Here is a 24,178-nt window from a genome sequence, read left to right as displayed (position 1 = left end):
AACACACTGAGAGCCGGGATTCATTGTACAACTAACTAAACAACAAAGGATTGTGTTCCACATTCCCCATCGACCAAGAATTATGCTGCAGTTCGATATTGTCTGACTTTGTGGAATGTTTAGCCAACACGCGATACGTTCCATAAGGTAAGGTGAACGTATCCATCGCATTGCGATTTTCTGTTCAAACGTGGGCTATACGTTATTTATGTGCAAGTTACATTTGCACATACCCGTTTATCCCATGAGACTATTACCAAAGCTGATTTGTGTTATAAAATAATATAAAAGAAACGGAATATGCCACTTTCAACCAGCAGTAATTAATATGTAATTATTAAATTATGGGGTTGATGTACACAATAACAAGATATTACAGGGTTTATTTAATATTTGTCGATTCAATATCATCATTTAAAATTAAACATAGGCAATTTAATGGTAAAATATTCTACCCAAACTTATATAAACTCCTAATATTCAAGCAAAAGCTTCACGAACCTGCACACTGTTCTGTTCGTGAAATATTGATAGAAAGCGGCCTTTCATCGTATTTCATGCCATAGAGATAGAAGATAACAACCAGCACAGACGTTATATCATCCGATAGGCAATTATGATTTCTAATGCATTGCATAGCGCTGGCATATCTTCACCGATCGCATCGCGTACCATTCGAGTCCATTGCCTTCCTAAGACAACGGTTGACAAGGAATGCTGCATCTTCAACGTCCACCGTCCCCACGCACTGGCGCTGGCGGAATGTCGCGTTGAAGTTCAATTCTACATCGTTTTAGCCACAGTGGGACAGTCGTTAAAACATAGAATCAAACTTCAAATCATGGAATCTTTTTAAATCATTCCTAATTTATTATTGTATTTGTTAATTAACTACAAAATGTTTTTTTGTCTTTGTTTACCTATGAGCCATTTGTTATATCGATATACTTTAGATAGATTTAGATAGTAGATACCATCTAATTACACTTTACTTCCTTCTCTGCCCATAGTTAACTCGCCACTCGAATTGTCAGGGAATGTCGCGAAGCTTTCAGAAAGAACGGCTCTCTGTGCAAGCAAGACACATCCGTAGCACATTCCACCGGACAGCATAGCACTTTGCCTTCGAGATTGGAATGAAACGGAAGAGCAAAGGGACCGAACAGCAATCCAACGGCGAGAAATTGTTATTTTCAGCGTCATGATTTTATATTATTCATACGGCTAGTGATGATTTATGTGCCAAAGATACTAAAAGTTATTTCAGCATAATTTATACGCTCGGAAACACTCCAGAATCGGCTGCGGCTGCATTCAGAGATTTCTGCATTCTGTGCACCCGGCCTGACCGAAACGGACCCTGGCAGGAGGCCAGCAGCATACCTCACGCCCTTCCTTCCTACAACCACATGCACGCATGTACACACACAGACACAATGCAAAAGGACGAAAACTATGTCAATTGGAAAACGGAATTCAATTGACGGCATTTATACGTTTCCTATTGTTCTGCTCAAGTGGTCCCATTTACTTTCGGACGCGATGCTGCTGCTCTGCTTTCCCTCGACAAAGAGGCACTGGTTTTGGGTGCGGTAAAAGTACGTGGAGGTAACATTTCCAGCAAATATGCATCGAATGATTTGTTCGTGCTGTTAGGCACGTTTCGAACGTGCAGAAGGGGGAGAACAAATAACTGGCGCAAGAAACTGTCGTTAGGGGAAGTGATTTCTTCGATTATTTAAAAAAGCACTCTCACGGATATACACACTCATACACCGAACCTTGATAAAGATGCGTCTTGGGGTTTAGTTTTTGAGCGTTATTTGCCGGGTAAAATGTGATGGCAGTACCGGTTTAAACTAAATATTTACAGCGTGTTTAACAGTGGTAAAATAAGCTTAAAATGAAAGCTTTACTAGCAGTAGGGAATCAAGAGATCATATCGTCATTTATGAAAGATTGCTCATAATTAATACAAACATATAAATACGGCGATCTTTCCACGTGCAATTGCTATTGCTGACTGACCTCATTGCAAACCATTTTCAACCACTTCTTCGCATTATTTCAAATCATTCATTTGCTCTAGCCCACAACACTTAATCAACATCACTCTTCAGCACGGTTCGGCTCTAAATCGCAACACGACAACCAGAGCGTGAACATATTTTCCAAAAACGTGTTGAAAATGGACAGCGACTCCTTCGATAATTAATGCCGTGCCAGATGTGAAGCTGACCTCATTGCTGCTTTATTAATTCAATAACAAATTATCTAGCAATAAACACATTATTTTAACGTGACCCCTGGGAAACACTGTTTCGCTTTTATTGAACCCTCCATCCACCGCCGTTATGCGCTATTGCGTGTGGAAACATTATGCACCCAGTCCAACTCGGTACGTTGGTTAGTGAAACACTCGTTACCAGGTATGGTACAAGTGGTACCGTGCATGTGGTTTAGCTGTAGCAATAATAGTCATTTTAATTAAGATGTATTTTGTGTTGATTACTAATGCATGAAATATTCGCAGGAGTGCATTTCAGAAAACTCCTGAGGTACTGGTTAAACTATGTCCTTTCCTAAAACTCGCTAAACAATTCTAACTAAAACAAAAAAATACTTTTAAAGCTAAATTCTTCAAATTTGGTGCTACAAATGCAGTCGATCCAGCATAAATCTTTCTGTGCTGTGACCTTGGATGATAATGATTTAAAATGAATTGATTGAACAATGAAATGAAGCAGCACAATTGCAAACGTGTGACAGCCCCTCATATTATTACTAATTACAATGTAAAATTGGGATCAAACAGGATTGAGGCACTTTGTATGGCAAATAATTTTCTGTGTTTCATTGTCAATTATAAGAATTAATTGTTAATTTATTTTTGCAACTCTGTCTTTGATTGATTTTCAGTATTTTTCTGTGCAAGAGGAGGCCCTCAATTATTATTTATATTAATGAGGAGAGGCCTACAGCAAACCATTCATTGGAATTAGCTTTCAGTGAATGAATAGTTTACCCAAACAAAAGAAGGATAGGAAGCCCTACGGTATTAGGAAGTTTAATCCAGACTACGTTTGAAATTATGACAGGCATACTGTTAGGACTAACCCCGAAGAGGCTCCAATCATCTTTGCACAAATACTACTAGTCGAAATCATCTTTTCGACTTTGACGCTACATAAAAGTGATTTAAAGACCGTCTATACTCCAGGGGTCATCGATCTCTTCAGTTAGCGGGACACAAATGCCGTTGTTCCGGTTCATGTTGACATTGACTTAACGGTGATCGTTAATTCTGAGTTTTATATATAAATACTCACTGAAACCGTCATATTTATACAGCTTTCTAACAATTCGTTTCGTCATAATATAGTAAAGAAGAAAAAAACAAGATAAAAATAGCCTTATTTTTATTTTATTTTAACCTTTAAGTCATCGTGGGCTTCGTTTTACCCATGATGGAGTTTGAAGAGCCCTCCTCCAGCATGTTCTAATACGTATACAACTCAAATTTGGTTTGCACCTAAGAAGGAAATAGTTAAAGAATAATTATTTAACGAGTGATCTGATCTGGGTGCATTGCATGAGCATTTTTTGGATTCGGTATAACTATGAAAAAAAAAATTTAAAACATTTACCTGTAATAACTGCATTGAGTATCTGATTGCTCTGTTTTTTCTTCATTTATCTCAAATCTGATAAAATGCTTACTTAAAGGAGGTGATGCCTTCGCGACTTTACAAAATCAAGTTAAGCCGGTTATTGATTATCGTCAAACTATCCCTGGTTCGTTAAAAGTACGATGGGATTAAAGAAGGTAGCAATCACTAAATGATTTGTGAAAACCTCGAGAGATCACGAGAATCAATTTGAACCAAATTAAAACACAACACATTTATTATACATATTTTAAAAATAATAGTTTTGTTTCAAATTATGCTACAGTTAAAACAAACCACTTAGACCGCAAATCAAAGGTAGCGCGGCACTTTAGCATTAGAAAACTAACTAAGCAGTGAGATAATCAAAAAAAATAAACAATTCAATACAAAACGTGTTTCGAAGCTGTGTGCATTTACACTAATGAGTACAACTAGTGTAACTTTTTTGTGATGTATTTCGTTCAAGCAGGACATTATCGCAATCGTGTTTATTTGCGTGTGTGTTCGTGTTAGGAGTTTATTTACCTTCCATTTCTTGGCTGAAACGAAACGGACTAACACTATCAAAAACAGCCAAAACCCGTACAAATAACACAAACCAAATAACATCAGCGTTGATAATTTTCTGCCAATTTACAATTACATAGACAAGTCTATCGTAATCGTCATTAGTGACGTCATGGTTGCTTTTGTCTATGTTTTTTGCGATCATTTGCATGTGATCTTCACACACTAGAGTTGGTTTTCAGTGTATTTAGTGTGTATTTTGGTGAAGCGAGAATGGAAGAATGATTTTGGTCCCATTTTTGTCAGTGTTGCTTTTGATGTGCACCAAAGTACCTCGTGGTAATGCACCTTTAAAAATCTAAAATGAAACATTTATCAAATAAACCTGTGTTAGCTGAATAAGGCTGATTTTTTTACTATTGTGGTTCTTACAACAAATTGACAGTGTAAAATCAAGTATTATTCATAGAAAAATATGCAAATGATATAAATTTTAAAGAGTGAGTTATCAGTGCGTTCAAGAGCAAGCAGTGTCAGTTTCAATTCCACTCGTATACCGATGATAAGCACAGCTATAAAAGACTGCAGTGAATAAAATCGAACCAAATTTGATACCGTAATAACAAAAACAAAGCTGAGTAAAAAAACAAGAGCAATGTGGGTAACATATTCCTACGGAAATGTTTCTAGATTATTTTGCACCTTTTTATTACAGTGCAATGAAATCGTTCCGATGTGCTATTATGCTAATTTTGTCATGGAGTGAACAATGAGTGTTCCAGCAACTGAGATTTTATTTGTTTATATATTGACATCCAAAACAAAATAGCACTATCCAAAAGTCACACTGATCACGAAATACTAACATCTTTTGCACTTGATTTGATTTCAATTCAAGGCTCCATAAAGAGTGTGTACGCTAAATTTAATTTGCATTGGAATCTCGAAAAAGCCACGAGGTCAGCCTTGAGGCCAACAAAACTCGAACATAAATGCTTATTGTATTCCCTTCGCCAAGCTGCAATCGCTTAGAAGTGGTGGCATACGTATATATTCATATTTTCAATCTTTTCTCATCCACTCTTTTCCACTGCACGATCTCTTTTAAAGAACTTGATTGGAGAAGGTTTCCCCTACATAAAGCATCATTACATAGAGCAACCTTGTTCTTTTCTTAAAGTTTTTTTAAGCTCCGATACTTGAGATCATTCCTTATCCTGAGCAGAAGCAGAGCGAAACCACCAAGTTCAAAAGTTTGAAGATAAGCGACCAGCCAACACTCAAACTCGACACTGCAAAGGGTGCATAATCGAATTCAGCTCATCACCATCAGCCGAGAAAGCAGTTCGCTTGAGTTTGTAGTTTTCAGAACTCATCAAAAATGGATCAGTCCTCGGCGGTTGGAGCCACGACAATTTCGTCCTCGTCTCTCTCGACCACCTCCAACGTGCTGACACACGCGCCGGACGCTTCGCACAGCAGCGATATGGAGTGCATCGATGAGAATGTGATCGTAAGTGCACGTTTCACTCGCTCGTTGCTACATACCGTTCGTTAGGGGAAAGGGGCATTGAAGGTGGATAGGAGCATAGGAGGTGAATTCTCTCACAGGTGCATTGTGTTATCAGAGAAAGCAAAAAACCATATTCGCTGGGTCCATCAAGAAAGTGAACAGAAAGCAAACGACTTCCCGTGTGCTCCCGGGAGATCAAAGTGATGAAACGCAAACCATGTGTCAGCTTTTCTCGACTAATGCAAGTGATTCGGACTCCGCTTCTGGTAGGGGCAAGCTTAACAAGACAGTAGTTCAGTCCTTTTTATCAACTCTTCTTTTTTTGTCCCGCATGTGAACAATGTTACTCGCTTAGCTCACCTTGGGCAAACTTAGCAAAACCAAACGGTTCTACCTGTTCCGTTACCGGGCTGAGGAATCTCTCCAACACAAGAGGAAGCGACCATTTTCTGAATCAATTTTAAAACAGGCTCTTTGCAGCTGTGCGACCAGGTGCATCGACGCTGAAAGGATAAATAGAACGCTATTCGAAAGGGTCCGGGCATAGTACCAGCTGGCGAAGGAATGCGAGAGATTAGAGTAAGCTGTTCCTTTGCGTTTCCACTCCAAGTAAAGAGCATGCAAAAGCAATCTGTTTATATGGGGAAAATGGAAAAATTCTAATCCTCTCAACCTCAACCAACGAAGCAAAGCACTCTCACCTGTGACAAAACTAAAGAGATTCATGCAAAACGCACCTAATGAAACCCGACACACTGAAACTGGAATGTACAATTCCATATGATCTTTAGTCTCGGGAGAGATTTGAAGTATGCTCGTATGTTGACAACTTTTTCGTTCTAGTTTAGCTCTCTTTATGAGTGGAGTTTCAAATATATAAATACTTTCAAGCAGGTTCTCCAAAACACGTTATGTAAACAATCGAAGAATAGGATGTTAGTAAAATGCCCTAGTTGGTTTATCCTGTTTTTATAATGGAAAAAAATATTTCAGCAGCCTTTGACTTTTTTGTAACAAAAACAGTTATCTGAACCCTCCACTCTTCGTCAACTCAACAGCATAGCTTTGAAAGATACTAAACGTTTTTGCCCACCTTTTGCCAACCCAGTTTGCTAGGCTTCATCAAATCAGCATAATGCACTCTCTATCTGCACTTTTCCCGTGTCGAAACTTGTACGGTTGAGTTTGTTGAAAGTTCAACAGCATAACACTAGGACACGCAGTATACTATTCGACGAAATCGTTAGCTAAGCTATGTGCCAAGAATCCCAAGTGTATAAGCAGAGCATAAAAGCAACCACAAAAACGAATTCTCCATAAATACGGTGCATCATACAGAAACAATGATTATGTGTATCAAGGCCTTTAGGGTTTGATTCGCTATGTTGTTTTTAGCTATGTTTCATCCTTATTTTTTTTTCATTATACCATCAGATTGGGTACAAAATAGAAGTAAAGTAAACATCCACGCAGTGGCGGATTTAACGGTACGCGGACTGAGCGGCCCCCGCCCGTCAATTTATGGGCCCCGTGGATGGTAATTCCAGCACATACAACAGTGTGTACAGTAGTCTCATCGAGAACTTCTGTGTCCAATAGGGGCCTCATGGACGAAAAGAGTCATACTTGGTGTTTGGTACTTGGTGTCTAAAAATGATCTAGATATGTTTTTTTTATTATATCGTTTCATAGACTTGAAAAACGATCAAGTATAATTATTCGTTATTAGGCAGCGTGTTAGATCGTCATCAGGAAGTTTGTAATCTAGATGTTAATCTGTCTTCTTCTTTGGCACAACAACCGCTGTCGGTCAAGGCCTGCCTGTACCCACTAGTGAGAAGTGAGCTTGGCTTTCAGTGACTTATTGTTACCATAGCAGGATAGTCAGGTTTGAATCCATCCGAGGTTTGAACCCATGACGGGCATGTTGTTAAGTCGTTCGAGTTGACGACAGTACCACGCGACCGGCCTGCACCGTCAAATAATGACACTAAAACTCAATAGGATCATTTCAAGCAAAAATTGGCGGAATTTCGATATGACATCCAAGTCCGCGAACCAACAATTTTGTCGCGAAAACTAAGAAGCAATTATAAAAATCGAAGGTAGATCTTAATACATGCCTACACGAATGTGTTCGTCCGCATTGGCAAACATTCCGGATAACTGACGACAGATAGCTCGCAGGGTCGAAGATTTATTTTTGAAAGTAAGCTTAAATAATTACCTTTCCAAGGATGTTCATGGAAAGACATTATTTCGCATAGTTTTGTTTCTATAGCCAGCCCGAAAAAGTTCTTTTTCAAACGTTATGTAAATCTACGAAAATCAAGTGGGCTTATGAGGTCCGTCCATTCCATTCGAAAACAGGCAAATTGTTGCAACTGGCTGCTTTATTTTGCATTCTTTATAGAATGCTTTGTTAACAATGTATCTACATTTTTCATCAATATACGTGCTTTTGAGAGATTTCTCGGTAGAACTTCATTCAGTCGTCAAACTTTCATTTTCTAGCCACCAATCACCCATTTAAAGATTTTTTTTGATACAATAAACATTTGCCAAATTTCGAAAAAAACAACAATTAAATGGTTTTTGATGCAGCATTTCAACGAAAATATTTAAACATACTGACTGGTCCTAATATTGAAATTGTCATGTATGCCTCTCTTCGTCTTATGCATATATTCCTGCCATATCAATTTGAACACTTCACATTATGTAGGAACGGTTGAAAAAGTCATTATTGCTACGTGGAACACTTAAATATATAGTATTTTTTCGGTGAATTCTGGCATTCTGATAATGTTTTAAAAATAAAAATAAAAAATTTATAAAAAAAATTAATACAAATTAATTTGCTTGTTGGTTACAACTTGAAACAGTTAAATAAACAGAATTGTTTGAAGACTGATATCAAAGTATTTTAGTTAAGATGGCTACCACTGTACATTCAAAGGAGTTTGTATGGAATAATTAAACAATTGATAGCCGTATTGGATCACAACTTTAGGGTACAAGCAATATTGTATCTCAAAATCGTATTAAATTATCTCTAAACATTTTTGGCCGAGTCTCGGTAAAAAATAACCCAGATACACAGAACTGAGATGTCGGTTATGATCTAAGTTGAATCTGAATAACAGTTGAGATTTGTGTCTCCACTACTAAAGTGAGACTAAACTAAATACAAGCTCAACACATGTTTTTCCAAAATTCGGTAAAAAAATAAAACCAACTAACTTTTCGATAATTCGTTATAGCTCAAGAAAACTTTAACTCATACATTAATAAAATAATCAACAGCCGGGAAGTTTCGGCTATATATTTTCAACTTGGATATTAAAGTGTGTTTAAGTGTCTAGCTAGAATTATTAAACCTTACAATTTCTTATTCCGAAATGATTGGATATGAATTTGAAAAACAATTAAAAAATAAGATTCATGAAAACAACTTCAAAATTACATGACATGTACGAATATCATACTAAATATGAAAAATATCCCGCGTTGTAACAATATCTCATTTGTCGATGAAATAATTTATCAGCACTTATTTATCTAGAGAGCTTTGCCAATCGATCCTTTGCCGATAAGCACCCAATTTCATTAGGCATCCATTTGCCATTTCCAACGATACCATAGATCGTCATTCTATATCTGAGGTTTCGTTAGGCTAAAAATAGTCAGCAAACGGGTTTTCACCACCATTTCCAATCACTCTCGGTGCAGATTCCAGATGACATTCAACTTTTTTTTTAAATAAAATGATACATGAATAAAAAAAAACAATCCACAACAGTGCTACGTTCGTTACGGAGCGACAAAGCGTCACCCAATTCACCGTCCATCGATCATTCCATTTAACGTTTTGCATTTGCACTAGCAACCGACACCGAGACTGGCATGAGGCCTCTGGTTGGCTGGCATTGATTTATGGGATTTGCAGTGAAATGTGTCTTCTCGATGCATTCATTCCTTACCCTTTTTTTGTAGCTGTTCCCATTTCACACCTTTTGGTGGGAAAATCCCACCGGAGATGAAACTGCAACTACGGTTTCACTGCTCCCTGGATACTCGAAATGGTTATATTATCGAACAAGCATGCCGTTAACATGATGGACATCGGAAGCTGACCACCGATGACATTTGTCGGTGGTTTGACATTTGCTTATATATCGATACGAATGGGGATACGTTTGGAAAAATGGAGGCCTTTTTTAAAAGCTTTCGATAGAAATGCATTTTTGAATGTAAAGCTATTAATCGAAGTTTATCGTAGATATATGTTCCATTGTAAATAACGGTTCAAAATACACATCTTGTAAGTCGTTTATTCATTTATTTGAATTATTTTAAAGTACCTATAATCTTACCAATGTGTATGGTTTTGTTGTAACGTTATGATACGATATTTTATTATTAGTAAAACTGTCTAACTTATTGGTTTAATATCTATTATGCAAAAAAGATAACATTTTTCGAACATTACACTTTAAACAGATTAGTTTTTAAAAAGTTACACCGTTTTGCCACTTACAAAGTCTTGATTCGACTAGAGTTAGTCAATTTTATGTATTGACATCTACTTTCATTCACTTTTTTAGTTTTTTAGTTTTAGTTCCACTGACTTCACTTTTTGTACGTTTAAAAAATATGAAAAGGTAGGTAGTTTATGTCTACATTGAATTGCTTATTAACAAATATGATTGCAAATTCGAAATGTATTTATATACAGTTAGATTTAAAATTAAAACCGTTATGATTCAAATTACGGACAACTTCAAATTCCGGACACTCGGTATGTTTTTTTGTTGTATTTCATCATATTCAGTCCCTGGCCATACCGCTATTTAATTTGAAAAAATGCTATGATGTACTAAAATAAATTAAAAATGTGTCTGTCGTTTAGTAGACCATGATGCCACAGTAAATCAATCTTTTTAGTTTTGTTTCAAACTGACACCAGTATTTTTTCTTCGATTATTCCTTGTAATCGCACCCACATGCATTGAAATTCATCGGAATCCTCAGTGAAAGTAGTTATTAACGTGACAAACAGTGTTTTGTCATATGATGCTCTACAATTCGAAGCAAGATATTTTATCTTGTTTTAAATTACGGATAGCCGAAGTAAATTGTGATTAATTGCATGAAAATATGTTTTTTAGAAAATGTTAATGAGATTAAAACAACGATATTTAAAGATGTATGTGACAAATGCTTTAATGTATCTGACAAATGCTTTACGGAATAGATCGTCTATTCGTGTAACAGTTCCTTGGTTTTATGCACTAACGAGTACATAAAAAACAGCACCCAAACCCCGTTGTTTTTAAGTCCGTCGTTCTGTCAGTCTAGGAGAACTCCTTCACTCAGAATTCAGTGTTCGGAACATAAAATAAGTCAACAACTAAAAAAGGTGTAGTGTGAATATGAAAATTAAGGACCAAATTTTGAGGCTGTCCAGAATATTGATCAAAACGTCTGTAATTTGAAAAATGAACTCGAAATTGTCCGGAATATGAATCAAAATATCGTTGCCACTTTGGGATTTTTAGCAATATTTCGAGTAAAATTATTGGAAATCTTTTTTTTTCTCAAATATATAATATTTGCTTCAGTACTGCGTATCGTCATCATTGTTGCGAACGGTGACGTTCATCGACATAAAATTGTAAACATTCATTCGATTTGAAGCTTCCCATTCCCATCTCTCTCTGTCATTTGACATTCCCGTCAAAAAATGTCATTTGACATGAAGACATTTTCAAGATACATTCATTTGACATTCGCCAACCTGTATGAATCGTGAACTGTGTCGTATTGCAAACGGCCGTATTCATGTCAAACTACAACAGAGCGTGCGGTGCAAAGGCTTTCGTTTCACTAGTTTTTGCTATTTCACTAGAATCCCCATATTCAGCGACGATACACTTCATAATCCTCCGATCGTATCGATTTGTGTTGTTCAAAAAATGTCAAACGACATTCAGACTACATTGTTTACATTTCATGTCATTGCATCAGCCCTGACGGTAGCGACACGCATGAATTTCGTTTAATGACAGTCGTGTCGTGGAAGCATTGAATGTCATCAGCCAAAAATTATTTTGACCGGCTGTTTACGGTGACTGTCATGAAAAATGTCAACAGTTAACAACACTGATCGTCATACAGCAACTTGGTTATCATCCAACATCAGACGCCATCACGACACGCTGGATTCGCTAAACACTGACGGAAGTGCTACTTGAGCCGAAGGTAGTCTTGGAAAATCCGTCAGTGAATTGGCGGCTACTCTGGCGCAATATTCATCGTTCCTGTCTATCGTCCCTTCAACGCAGTACGCTCTTCTTGCTGGTAAACAGCAAGATCAGCCATGGAGAGCTGCTGCATCGAATGAACCGCGTCCCATCTCCGTCATGTTCGTTTTGTCCTGCAATAGACACTCTGGAACACAAATTCGCTGGCTGCAAAAGAGTTGCTGATGCTTGGCAGATTCTGCACCAGCGAATCAAAGCGTTGTAATTTTGAGGGTGTCCGTCTTCGTCAACATTATTGTTCGGTTTGTTGCGTTTGCCTGTACTAAATGGCATTAGTGCAGGTAAACGTAACCATATCTTAAGTTTGTTTGCGAACTACGTCATCCACATCTTCTTCTTCTTCTTCTTTGGTGAGTGAGGATGTATTCCCCTACATTTGACGTTTCAAATGTATTCAAGGATTTACCCACTCTATATTTCAACCTGACAGTTGTCATTTGCTTTTTTTGTTATTTTGTTATTTTTTTTCTTGAATTCATTTTTGTCTTTCTATGTTATTTTGTTTGTATTTTTTAAATTCCTATTTGATTTTCCTTCATGAATTTGGTAATTTTTTTTAATTTCATATCCTGATTTTTATTTCCATCTTTCTTTTAATCTATCAAATGTTTTGTCTCCTCTATTTGTTTCGTATTTTTTGCAGTTAAAAACCATATGCCGCCCTGTATTTTGTGTTTGGCATATTTGGCACACTCCTGATTCTACTAATTTTATTTTGGCCAGCCAAAATGGTGACAGGTCGTGTCCTGTTAACAATTTGTTTATTGTTCTCACTTCTTCCGGGTTTATGTCAATATCTTTTTTCCCACGGTATCATTTCAAATTTTCTTTGAAATGCCTGGAATTTTTCTCCTTTGTTTTGACATTGTTCCTCGTACCAGATTTTTGTTTTCTTTATCATTTCTATTTTATATCTTTCATACGCATCTACCAATCTCATTTTGTTTTCTGTTGTTATATTTGAGATTGTTCCTTCTTTGGCTAATCTATCCGCACATTCGTTTCCATGTATTCCTACATGTGCGGGTATCCACCATATTTTTGCCTTTAATCTATTTCCTATTTCTATTATATTATATATCGTTTCTTCAATTTCTTCTTCATCTTTGGCTTTTTTCAGGATATTACAGCTTGTTAGACTATCCATGTATATTGTTGGTCTCTCCATCTTTAGTTCTTCTGCCATTTTCATAGCTATTTCAATTGCTTTCAGTTCTATGCTTGCTATGCAAGCTTCGTTATTTGCTTTAATGCTACGATACCAGTTTTCTTGTCCTTTCTGTATGTATATTCCTATTCCGTATTTTTTCTTTCTGTTTACTTCCATCTGTGAATATGTTATTTCTTTTTTTCATTTGTTCATTTATGTTCTCTAATACTATTTGTTTTGTTACTTGTTTATTCCTATTTTTCTTCTCTTCTATCTTGTTTTTTATGCTGGTATTTATGCTTACGTTATGTTCTATGTCGTTTATTCTACTTATGGCTATGTTTTGTATGGTACTTCTGTTCTCTTGAAATAATTGTTGTTGTGCTGTTAATGTTTTCTTGTTTGTGTTATTTCGTACTGCGTTCAACAGTTGTTCTCTTATTATGGGGCTAACTGTGTAAGCTTTGGTCATTTCTTTGTTTGCTATATATTTACACCTTATTTCTAATGAGATTTCTGCATTTATGGCATGCAGTGAATTAATCGGGGTTGTTTTGGTACATCCTGATATTTTCCTTAGGGCCGTATTGGCTATGGTACTTATTTTCTTTCTGGTGTTGTTTTTTGCATTTTTTGTAATCGATCATCCACATCATTGCACATTGGGCAAACGCCTGTATAAAACTCGAAAAACCAACTTCATCGCAGGTTAACACCATAATCATTTTCTTAAAATAGATACTTAAACTTAGTTGAAACCAAAAAAAAATCACGTTTTTATCTTAAACTTACTGAGATATAGGCCATCAAAGTGTAAACTTTGTGTTTTTTGTCCCAAATTTGAGCTATTTTTCGACCGAACATAAACCATCATATTTTAGTATATGATGGTTAGATTTTGATAATTAATGTGTCATTGAAAAGGTTTTTGTCATACTTTGATGTAATGTCTGAATATTTTGCAAAAACTTGTTGTTAAAGTTCATTAATGATTGAAAACCAAACATCATTGCCGAATTTTTGGATATTTTCATTTTGGAGAGTGAATTTTTTTATGATTCGACTCGATTTCACTCGTGTGTCGTATATCATAGGAAAGATCAACATTTTTCCTACGTTTTGACGTTGAAATTAGCTGCGACCATCTGCGACCCCGAAAATTATTAAACTTTTTCTTGAAAATAGCGCGAGCGATTTTGACGTGTTGTTGTATGAGCCATTAACCACCAGTATCCAACTACCTGTCATAAACGGGCATATGAAACAAACAGGCAAAAAACAAAGCTGAAGAGAAGAAAAATAGTTTAAAAAAGGTCGTAAGATAGGAATCAGCTCTTTTCCAAACAAACCATTAAAAAACACAACTTTTTTAGTGCGTAATACTTTAAAAATACATGTTCAGTCAGAAACTTATTGCACCTTCGTTTTAATTCCTAACACTTACTGTTGATGCTGTTAACTGATACGCAAGAATGCAATGTTGTGAGCGATAATTATTAAGTTCTATTCGCTGTCTTGACGATTTTAGTGTAGGACTACCCTGTATAGTAAGAACAATTGTATTAAATGAAGAAAAACTGCAATAGCACGAGGAATTGATTTTCATCCCGGCGTTTGTATGGCCGTTGCCCACTGTGCATTGGAAACAATGATGCTGTGATTGACATAGAAGTTCTGCGTTGTTCCTTGTAAATATTAATGTTAAATAGAACCTAAGCACGTTTTCAATAAAACATTTTATAAAAAAAGTAAAATAAGTTATACAGAGGTTTGACTGATTTAAATTAAATTAATAAGAAAATATCAAATATCAAATATGCCGTTACATTAATTTACGTGTATGTTATTCGAAGCAATACGGTGTATATCAGTAATTATAATTAAAATGATTCTTTGAAAAAAAATGAAAACAATGCACAGTGGCCATTTGCCGTCATGGAACCTCGCAAATAAAAATTATCTTTTTGTCAAATTAAATTAAAGAATAAATAATTAAACTTCTTCACCAACTACTTCAAATGATATTTTTTGCTATTTTCTTATGTCTAGCGAAGAAATTAAAAATCATCAAATTCTGCATTCTTACAAATGCTTTGCTCTACCTACTCAAATATTATTTTTTAAAACTCTGATATAAAAACAGAAACAATAGATCTATTATACGAAGTATATCACCAAGCTGGTATAAGACAAAACAAAAAGGAGTAAATACCTTGAGAAGGATATAAATCGTTAGTACAGGAAGTGGTATCAATAAAGACAGAAAAAGCCGTCAATCTCAAAATTTAAAAAATAAATAAATAAGTAGTGCTTTTTTACATCTCTTGCAACAGATTTTAAGGTAAAAGAACGTAGAAGAATCTCAGTAGAATTGAAAGCTTACTTAGCCCTTAAAGCTTTTTTCCTTTTTATTTCCAAAGTCCCAGACAGTGTAGCACCTACCAAACAACTTACACCATACCATGTGTGATAATTTTACATTAAAATCCCTATTGCCAAAGCTGCTCCTCTTCGCTGCATGTGCACAATGTTGAAATTTAAATATAAATTGATTTCTGCTGTTCCCCGACCGTGCATCAAAAATAAAACCATCGAACTCAAGTTTTGGACGTTGGTCGTTTGCCAAGTTTTTGTTCTATTGGGAGCTAAAAGTTAGTTACGAACACCGCACTCTGGCGACGATTGGAAAGTTTTGTATAATATGTTTCCCACAGCACGGGAAAAGCGATAGTCTCTTGTGTAATGGTGGTGATCACGTATGCTTAATGTGGGCGAAAAAGGTGTTAAATCGAGGACACTGCTTGAATACGATGTTATTCAAATGCGTAATTCAAACATGGTGGAATGTAATAACCGAAAAAAATGTAACATGGTAGAAAACGCGTGAGAAATCAAAAATTTTTCATTTCGGCAAGAAATTGCCCAAACAAGTGTTGTATAACACATTCAATAACGGGTGAATCCCTTTAATCAACGACGAATATACAACATATCCATCATGAATTCAAACTTTTTGGCTATAACTAAACCGAAAAAGCATAGATAGTCAGGTCCATTAATGGAAAGCCTACATCGATTACAATTGTTGAGCTTAATAATAAGACCCAGTATTTGTAATATATGTTACATATATTACAGATTGACGAAATTACTGAAGCTGAGCCTACGTCTGTTACGCTGCGGTTCTGCAAACGTAAGGTAAGCATACCATTTAAAATGTATTTTTTAGCTCATGAATGGAATTAAATTTTTAGGAACTGGATAATTAAGGCATAACATTTTTTATGACACCAAAAACCAAAGAATGAAGCGTACAATTCAGTACGAACTGTAAAACAGTTGAAAGTTTTACTTCACGGTAACAAAGATGAGCTCCCAAATTTGATAAAACACTACGAAATTTCACAGCACTTAAACAAATGTCTGCCGCGTGCACTACAACACATCTCATTCTCTACTACTGGAGGATACGAATTCGCTTAACTATGGTGACTTGTCACCTTGGCAAGTACTCAACTTGATACAATTCATTGTTAAACCTTTGCAATCTTAGAGCAAACACTTTCTTGTACCGTGTCTACTCTAAGTTGACTGAGCCACATTGCAAACTGCACGCTACACAACCAGCGTTAGTTCACAACAAACTTTTGATCCACGGTGTTTTGGGGAGTTCGGTTATTGTAGATAGCACCATGAATGGGTCCCTTGTGGTAAAAGATTAAATGATTAAAAATTGTTATTTTAGGTCCCCAGTGCAAGACTTTCAAAAATTTTAAGCTCCATAGAAACTCCAATAATGAAAATGTTTCGGAAGTGCATCATGCTGGTCAATATAATACTATGTAATACTATCAATGTAATATTATGGAATCATATAAAAACTGGCATATTTTTATTTAAAACAATTTTTAAATCTTGTTTCGAAGAACACTTAAATATTGTTGAGATATAGTTCTATCAAAATAAAAATGAACAATTCAGCTATACTTGAATTTCATCGCTAAGCGAGAACTAGTCTAGGTTGTATAGCTGAACAAAACTCAACTTGCACATAAATAGTTTTATTGTAGCTATCTCCGCAGAAAAGTATCCATTTCAAGTTTCATTCAATTATTCCACAATTTGTTTGTCCTGTGAAGGCGTAGCTTTCGTTCCAGCATAAGCAGTTTAAGCCCTAAATGAACTAAAGTTTACTTTGCGTGCAGCTCAACCAAGTCTATCAAATAAAAAATAAAAATCATTATCCTCGTACTACAAAAGGTATAGTCAGGATACTGCTAACGCTGAGCTATGATTTCGAAAAAGCATATTCTGCGCTGGAACAAACGGGATCGTTTGCCAGAAGGAACAACTTTGTTGATAAATCTTACTAGACGTCAAAACAACATCGTTAGTGCTTATGCATCTCCCAACGTAAACTATTCTTAAATGAGGAAAACTTAACCTTACAACTTACAAAATGCCCTTCAGTTTCTTGTAACAAGCTATTTTGCAGTCGTTGAGAGAATACTTCTATTCCGTGATTAATTTATGCCACGTAGCTTGAGCAATTGGAAAAAATAAAACAATAGACTTATTTTGATATACACAACAACTAAATACATAGTGTACACACACAACATGACTAATAACAAGAGACTATTAATTTTGTTATTTAATTCCTGTTTGATACTTTTTTCACTGGCTCGCCTTTTAACTTGTCTTTCGATAAGCGGTATGTTTCAAAATCAATCACATGTTATCAATATAAACTGAAAATTGTATTATAAAAAAATCAATACAAATATAGTGAGACTTTGTAAAACAAACTTCACTAAGACTTCCGACACGCTCCGCGCAGTCAAGGGCAAGAACACTGTAATTAACTTTTTGTTTTTTGCAGAAGTAACGCTCCTCTTATGTTGCCTAAGCAATAATATAAAACTAAAATTAAATAGCACAAAATTTACATAAACCAATTTTATTTGCAATAAACCTACTTTTCATACTTGAATTAAGTCGATATTTGCAGTTGATCCTTCAAAGACATCCTATAATTACTTAACGCCAAAAACGAGAGATTCATTAACACATTTGTAACTACATCTGCATTCTATTTTCTAACGATAATTTTCCCTCGCTATATTAGTTTCTTCGTCCATATGTGGTAATACTTGCCATTGCTGGACTATGCCCCAGTTCCAGCGATGTTGAATTTCTTGGTCGTTGGGTAGGACATCTACAAACTTTCTTAGTGCTGCTACTACTCATATTTGGATACATGCTGCAGTTTTTGTGTGGTTTCAGGTAAATATATAAAAATAACGATTTAGTCTGATGTTACATATTTCGTCCCATAGTGCGTATTTATATGTTACATATAAGTTAATTGTGCATTTATCGTAAAGCCTTGAAATGGATCGAGAGAGCCGTACTGTACATCGATCATTAAATAAACATAAACATAAAACATTTATTACCATTCACATATAATTCGTAGTATCTGCGAAACAATTCTATAGTTCATCAAATCGTATCAATATGCACCTACATTAACTGATCTCAATGTCTCACATTGTCTCACTAATGGCTACTTTGTGTGGTCAGATTAATCGGAATCCCATCGAGCACATTTTCACGCGTTTATTGAAACATGCACATCTTCACACAAACGGAGGCATGTTGCATGGGCCAGAACATTCACACGCACGCACTTTATGTTACTGACTGCGAGTAAAGAGAAAAAATATAACAAGGAATAGGGAAAACCTTCCACGTACGCGCACGAAACTTCACTCTTAAAGGTCGCTTTAGATCTTGCGTGAAAGTGAACGTGAAATTTTGGGTTTTTGCTATATTTCATTGAATATTTACCGGAATGTGATTTATCGTACACCAAAAGAAAGGATATTCAATTCCCCAAATATTCATATACAACACATTCCCCAACATAAAACATATTGAAATAATGAATTAAATACATTTCCTTGTGATTCTACGCTGATCATCATTTTTCCACCGCGAACAAAGCGTGGAATCGCAAGAAAATTTATTTAATTCATTATTTCCATATGTTTTATAGACTGAATAGTTAAGGAATTATACTATGAGGAATTATTTATGAGGAATATCATTTCTTTTGGTGTACATTAAACCATTTATTTATATTATTTATTTAGATTCACATTATTACGGCTTCGGGCGTATTTTCATACAATAAGCCATATTTTGATAAATATTCAATAAAACATGGCAAACAACCAAAATTTCATGTTCATTTTCACTGGAGCTCTAACGCGGACTTTACATTGATGCAACGAATGTGTGGGATCCATTGACCACCTGCGGTAAAAAACAAGTCATGATGTGAGTTGGACTATGAAAGAACTTCCACCCGTCGTCTACGACACGTGCCTGGACAATGCTAGCATTGGAGATAGGTGTGGGTATAAAGTAAAAGCTCTCTTCCAGAAAGGACACCGGTCTACAAAAAAAAAAACTATGTTTTTTTACTGAAAGGACAACAACTATATCTTTCATGTAAATCCTCTCTCAACTAAAAGGGCTGCGAGTTACAGGAGCGACTCACAACATACTACCCAACAAAAGTGTCATGCCTATTATTCATCTCGCCCGCAAAGGTAACCTTGGCCGCGGGTAAAATCATGCTACCTTTATGCTGTGTTTGTTAATAAAAAAACACATTTGCATGCGTTCAATTAATGTAATAGCGCTCCTCAATTATAACACTCTTTTTGCCGGTCTAATGACGATTGTTTGACATTAGTTTGATCATATTTAAAAAAAAATACCTTAATTATCTGTTCTTCGCAAAACAAATATCGCAATACACATTCTTTAATACGTTTGAAACCCTCCCTACCAAAAAATCACACCCCGGAAACACTTTCTAACCATTTCGGGTTAAACACATAGGTATATTTGCATATTTACATATTTTTAATATTCGGTCTAGAATTACCATTTCAAGCATACGCGAGCAAAGAGCGCGTTTGCTTTATTATAAATTTTACCAAGGATTATACATATTTATGACCCGTGGTGTTTGTGTTAGGACAAGTTTTTAACCAATAAGCTCTTTGTTGTCGAAAATGGACGCACGTAGGTAAATGAAAACAGTGGTTGTTTTGTTTGCCTAAATTAACGAATATTGTATGTTCACCTGTGCTGTTGTTGTCATAGAAAATGGCAAATTGCATACCATACGTAGTAAAATCGCTGCCATATTGTAAATGCTTTCATACAGAGGCTCGTTTGAGAATGTAATTCAAACCAACCGCCATGTACATGCCCTTCGAGCAAAGAAAAGGAATAATTTTCATTTCATACGCCTCGTGAACAAGGGCGGCTTACACGGTCTTATGCCAATTGTTTTTTTTTTTCAATGTATTTTGTAATACAAGGAATGTAAGCTTCAAAGAATGTAGTTCAAATCTTAGTTTTTATCTTACAAAAAAATAAAGAATGGATTAACGATTATAAATTACATTACATTGTGTAGTTTTTCATTTTGTCAGCATCGTTTACATTTTCGCGACATTATGACAATTACAGTTTACAATACCGCCATTATGACAATTACATTCGATTTTGTTCATCAAACATGGCAGCTGCAATGTTACATATTTTGTGTATGTATTTATGCTATAAAATCTTCCCGTCATTCCTTCACTTTTTCTTATCGTTAGTTAAGCAAACCTCAGCTGGAAGTGAGATGTGCAGCCCATGCTTTATAGTTCGCTTCATGTAGGTTACATGATTGATCTCTATCTCATATCATTCGATGCAAGCTAGAAGCTGTTTTAGCACCCTTAATTTTTACCTCTATAATGACTCGACCTCGCTCGTCTTACACTTACACCCTCCACTCAACATTTTATCCATACCGACCGCACAATTTTACATTTTTTGGCTCATTTAGTGTCCTATATGCTCAAACCCAACCGTTTACCACTAACGCCCGAACATCGATGGCCCTTGTGCAGGCATTGCATGTCTGCAAGAATTGTGAATTTCACAAGCATAAACTTACCCTCGGTAAGCACTGACGGGCGTGTGCTCCCTGGGAGGGTATAAAACATCCAAACCAGTGCAAGTGTTGGATATTGCCCACCACTATCAAATGCGCACAGGGAACGGAGGGTTTTTTGTGTGATTAATGTTTGCACTTCTCGCATGCCACACGACACGGGAGAGTGCAATTTTTCAATGCAACAACGCTACTATCGCAGCACTGGTGTGAGGTAGAGAAAACACATAAACCAAAACCTGCCCGTCCTACCCCCATACCCGACAATCTGTCTTTCCCGTCCACCGACCACTTGTCTCTGCAATGGTTGGATTACAATTTTGTACCCACCATTTTCCTCACCCTTTCCAATTCCCCGTGGGTGGGTTAGAATGATCCAATTGGGCGATAGACTGGAAGTAAAAACAAAAAAAAACGAACCGGCAAGGGGAAAAAAGGCACACCATCCAGCGTCCAACTCGCTCCGGATAGATAATGAACCATTTCAACTCAATTTCCTCTAATGACCATGATTACGGTGCGGTGGCTTCGCATAAAATTCCATCATCGTGCAAATCTTGCAAAACCATGCTTGCTGCATTACACTGCGCAGTATGTATATGGCAAACAACAACAACAAAAAAAGTACACCAGCAACTTGCAGCACCACTACTGGGAAAGAATGCATGAAAGTCTCCCGATACCAATTTCCCGCATCATTGTACCGATTCAGGCGGGTGTTCCATTTTTCTACTGCGGGCAAGAACATAGAATGAATGGCATGTAGAAACATCATGTCCTTTGCTGGAGCATTGAGTGAAATGCATGGTGAAAAAATCCCGTTTCCTTCCCCATATGCAGGATACCGAATCATTCCGTCCGTCGTTTTTTAGTTTCTTTTGTTTTCACTTGGTTTTATGCTCAAAATCTCTGTGTCAACCAACCATTTCGTGATCGGTGTAGAAAAAGAAGCATCTGCTCGTTGTGCCCGAGTTTGCTTGTTCATTCTTCTCTTCTTGTAACGTGTTGGAAATGAATTGGCCGGAACTCTCCTGGCCAAACCTTTAATCATTCCGTCTATTTTCTCCGCTATTATCAAACATCCCAGTGACGATCGAGACGATTGGGTTTTGTTTGAGTAAGCAATTCACAAGCAATCATGTTCGTGTTTCGGACAAAACCCACCTACCCCATACCTCCAAAGCATGCTGGCAAAGGACGTCTGGCAGGGTGAACTTCCAGACACTACAAACCCAAATGGAAATATTGTCCTGCAAATTGCCTCGCAGCTACCGAAACCGAAAGTGCAAGAAACTTTGGAAAACAGATTTCCTCTACTCATCGTGCTGCCATTTTCTGCAGACACAAGAAAGGATGCATTCCAGCTGCCGTACGAACAGCAGAACGACAAAAAATCGACCGCAAATAAAACCGAAAATCTTACGATCATTACGCTTCAGGGGGGTTGTGTTCAGCTCAATGTTTGCTTCAAATGTAGGAGAAATGCTTTGGACACGAACAAAAAACCCCGCTTATTGTAGCTTGCTTGGGTTGTAAAAATTTGGGTAATTCCTTGGAAAAGCTCTCTTCAGAAATCGACGGGGAGGAGTGATTCTCTCATTATTCTTTTTTTTCCTACTATTTTTGCATATTGCTGTGATTTACAACTTCATCATCATCGTTTCTCGCCCATAATATTGATCACAATTTGTTTTTGCTCTTTTGGCATTTGCAAGTGTACATTTTGGCTTTTGTTTTGTTACTATTCTATTATTTTCTACTGCATCATAACTTATGTTGCAGTTTTTTTTACCATGCATGTATGCAGTAATAGCGTCAAATCATATTCAGTGATTGTCAACACGAGGGGCATTTCCTACTTGTACTTACACTGGTTATTAATTTTTCATTTTAGTTTGTTTTTATTTCTTTGTTACAAATTAATAAATTTACGATTTTTGTTTTTGCTTTATATATTTAACAAAAATTTTGAAAATATATTGCTTTTTATATGAAATATCCAATAACAATTTAAGAAACACTGAATTATACCATAGCGTACAAAACCCACAATTCGTATCCTCTATTCCTATTCCTCACCAACCTCGTCTATTAGCCTTGGTCTCCCTCGTAGTGGTGCAAATTGGCGCCTCAGTTGCTTAATTTGCTGCAAACATGAAACATCAATAAGTGGTGGTCGTAAAAGTCACGAACTGTTTGTCCCACAGTCCCTTGTTGCCTTGTTGCAGCACTTCTCCAATGGTTCTCCAAGCATTTTAACTTTTCATGGTCCGTACTATTCGAGCGGACTGCGTCAAACCCGTTTCAGCGGTTTACGAATGTTGCACAGCATAGAATGATGTGATTCGATGTCATCTGCTGTGAGATGGTATTTGGAACAATCGGGCTTCACTCATTTTTGGTCACCATCATTTCCTCATATTTTTATTAAATCTTTATTTGATGTTTTACAGCATTTTCATATCAAACTTTTGTGGAATCATGTTTTTGGGGAGTTTTTTTGTGGTCAGCTGCTCATTCCATTACGTTCCATTTTTCTAAAGTTTCAACCATTTTGTGGCCTCATTTTCACTTACCCGTAACGTACGGACTTTGCGACTCATGAAGAAGGACCATTTTGCTGCTTATTTTTTTCTGTTTGTGTCTCTGTTCTTCTCTCCCGAGTATGTAAAACCCGACCCTATAGAAATTAATGACAATTAATCGCTAGAATTTTCCAAACAGTTCCCTATATTAAACCAGATTGCTAAAATTGCAATTCCTGAATATTGTGAATACTGGTTGCTTTTGAGATCATTTGTTTAACATCGTTTATTAAAAGTATTACGTTAACTTTTGCATAAAATACGTAGACTTGAAACGACCAAAAGGAATTTTCGAAAACGTATAGACTTAAGAAAAATTGTACAGGCGGAAACGACTACTCCGGTCGTGAAGAAAACGCACAAGCTTCGTTAAACGCACAGTTATTAACATATAGTT

The 24,178-nt window shown here is 36.3% G+C and overlaps 1 protein-coding gene across 4 annotated transcripts in view; it reads left to right on the top strand.

Annotated features, from left to right (window-relative positions):
- The first annotated feature begins 4,418 nt into the window (after window positions 1-4,418).
- LOC120901735 overlaps window positions 4,419-24,178 on the top strand; it is a 37,080-nt gene continuing 17,320 nt past the window's right edge. Inside the window, exons 1-4 of one of the 4 annotated variants that reach the window (XM_040309897.1) lie at window positions 4,419-4,517; window positions 5,404-5,691; window positions 16,306-16,365; window positions 18,296-18,453. In XM_040309897.1, the coding sequence (XP_040165831.1) occupies window positions 5,560-5,691; window positions 16,306-16,365; window positions 18,296-18,453 (350 nt within the window). In that variant the 5' untranslated portion in view covers window positions 4,419-4,517; window positions 5,404-5,559. Of the gene's footprint in view, window positions 4,836-5,358; window positions 5,692-16,305; window positions 16,366-18,295; window positions 18,454-24,178 lie in introns of all 4 variants that reach the window. The other 3 variants (XM_040309898.1, XM_040309896.1, XM_040309894.1) reach the window with 3 other exon arrangements.

Source organism: Anopheles arabiensis, chromosome 3 (assembly GCF_016920715.1).
Source record: "Anopheles arabiensis isolate DONGOLA chromosome 3, AaraD3, whole genome shotgun sequence".
NCBI lineage: Eukaryota > Metazoa > Arthropoda > Insecta > Diptera > Culicidae > Anopheles > Anopheles arabiensis.
This window is presented reverse-complemented; position numbering and strand designations above follow the sequence as displayed.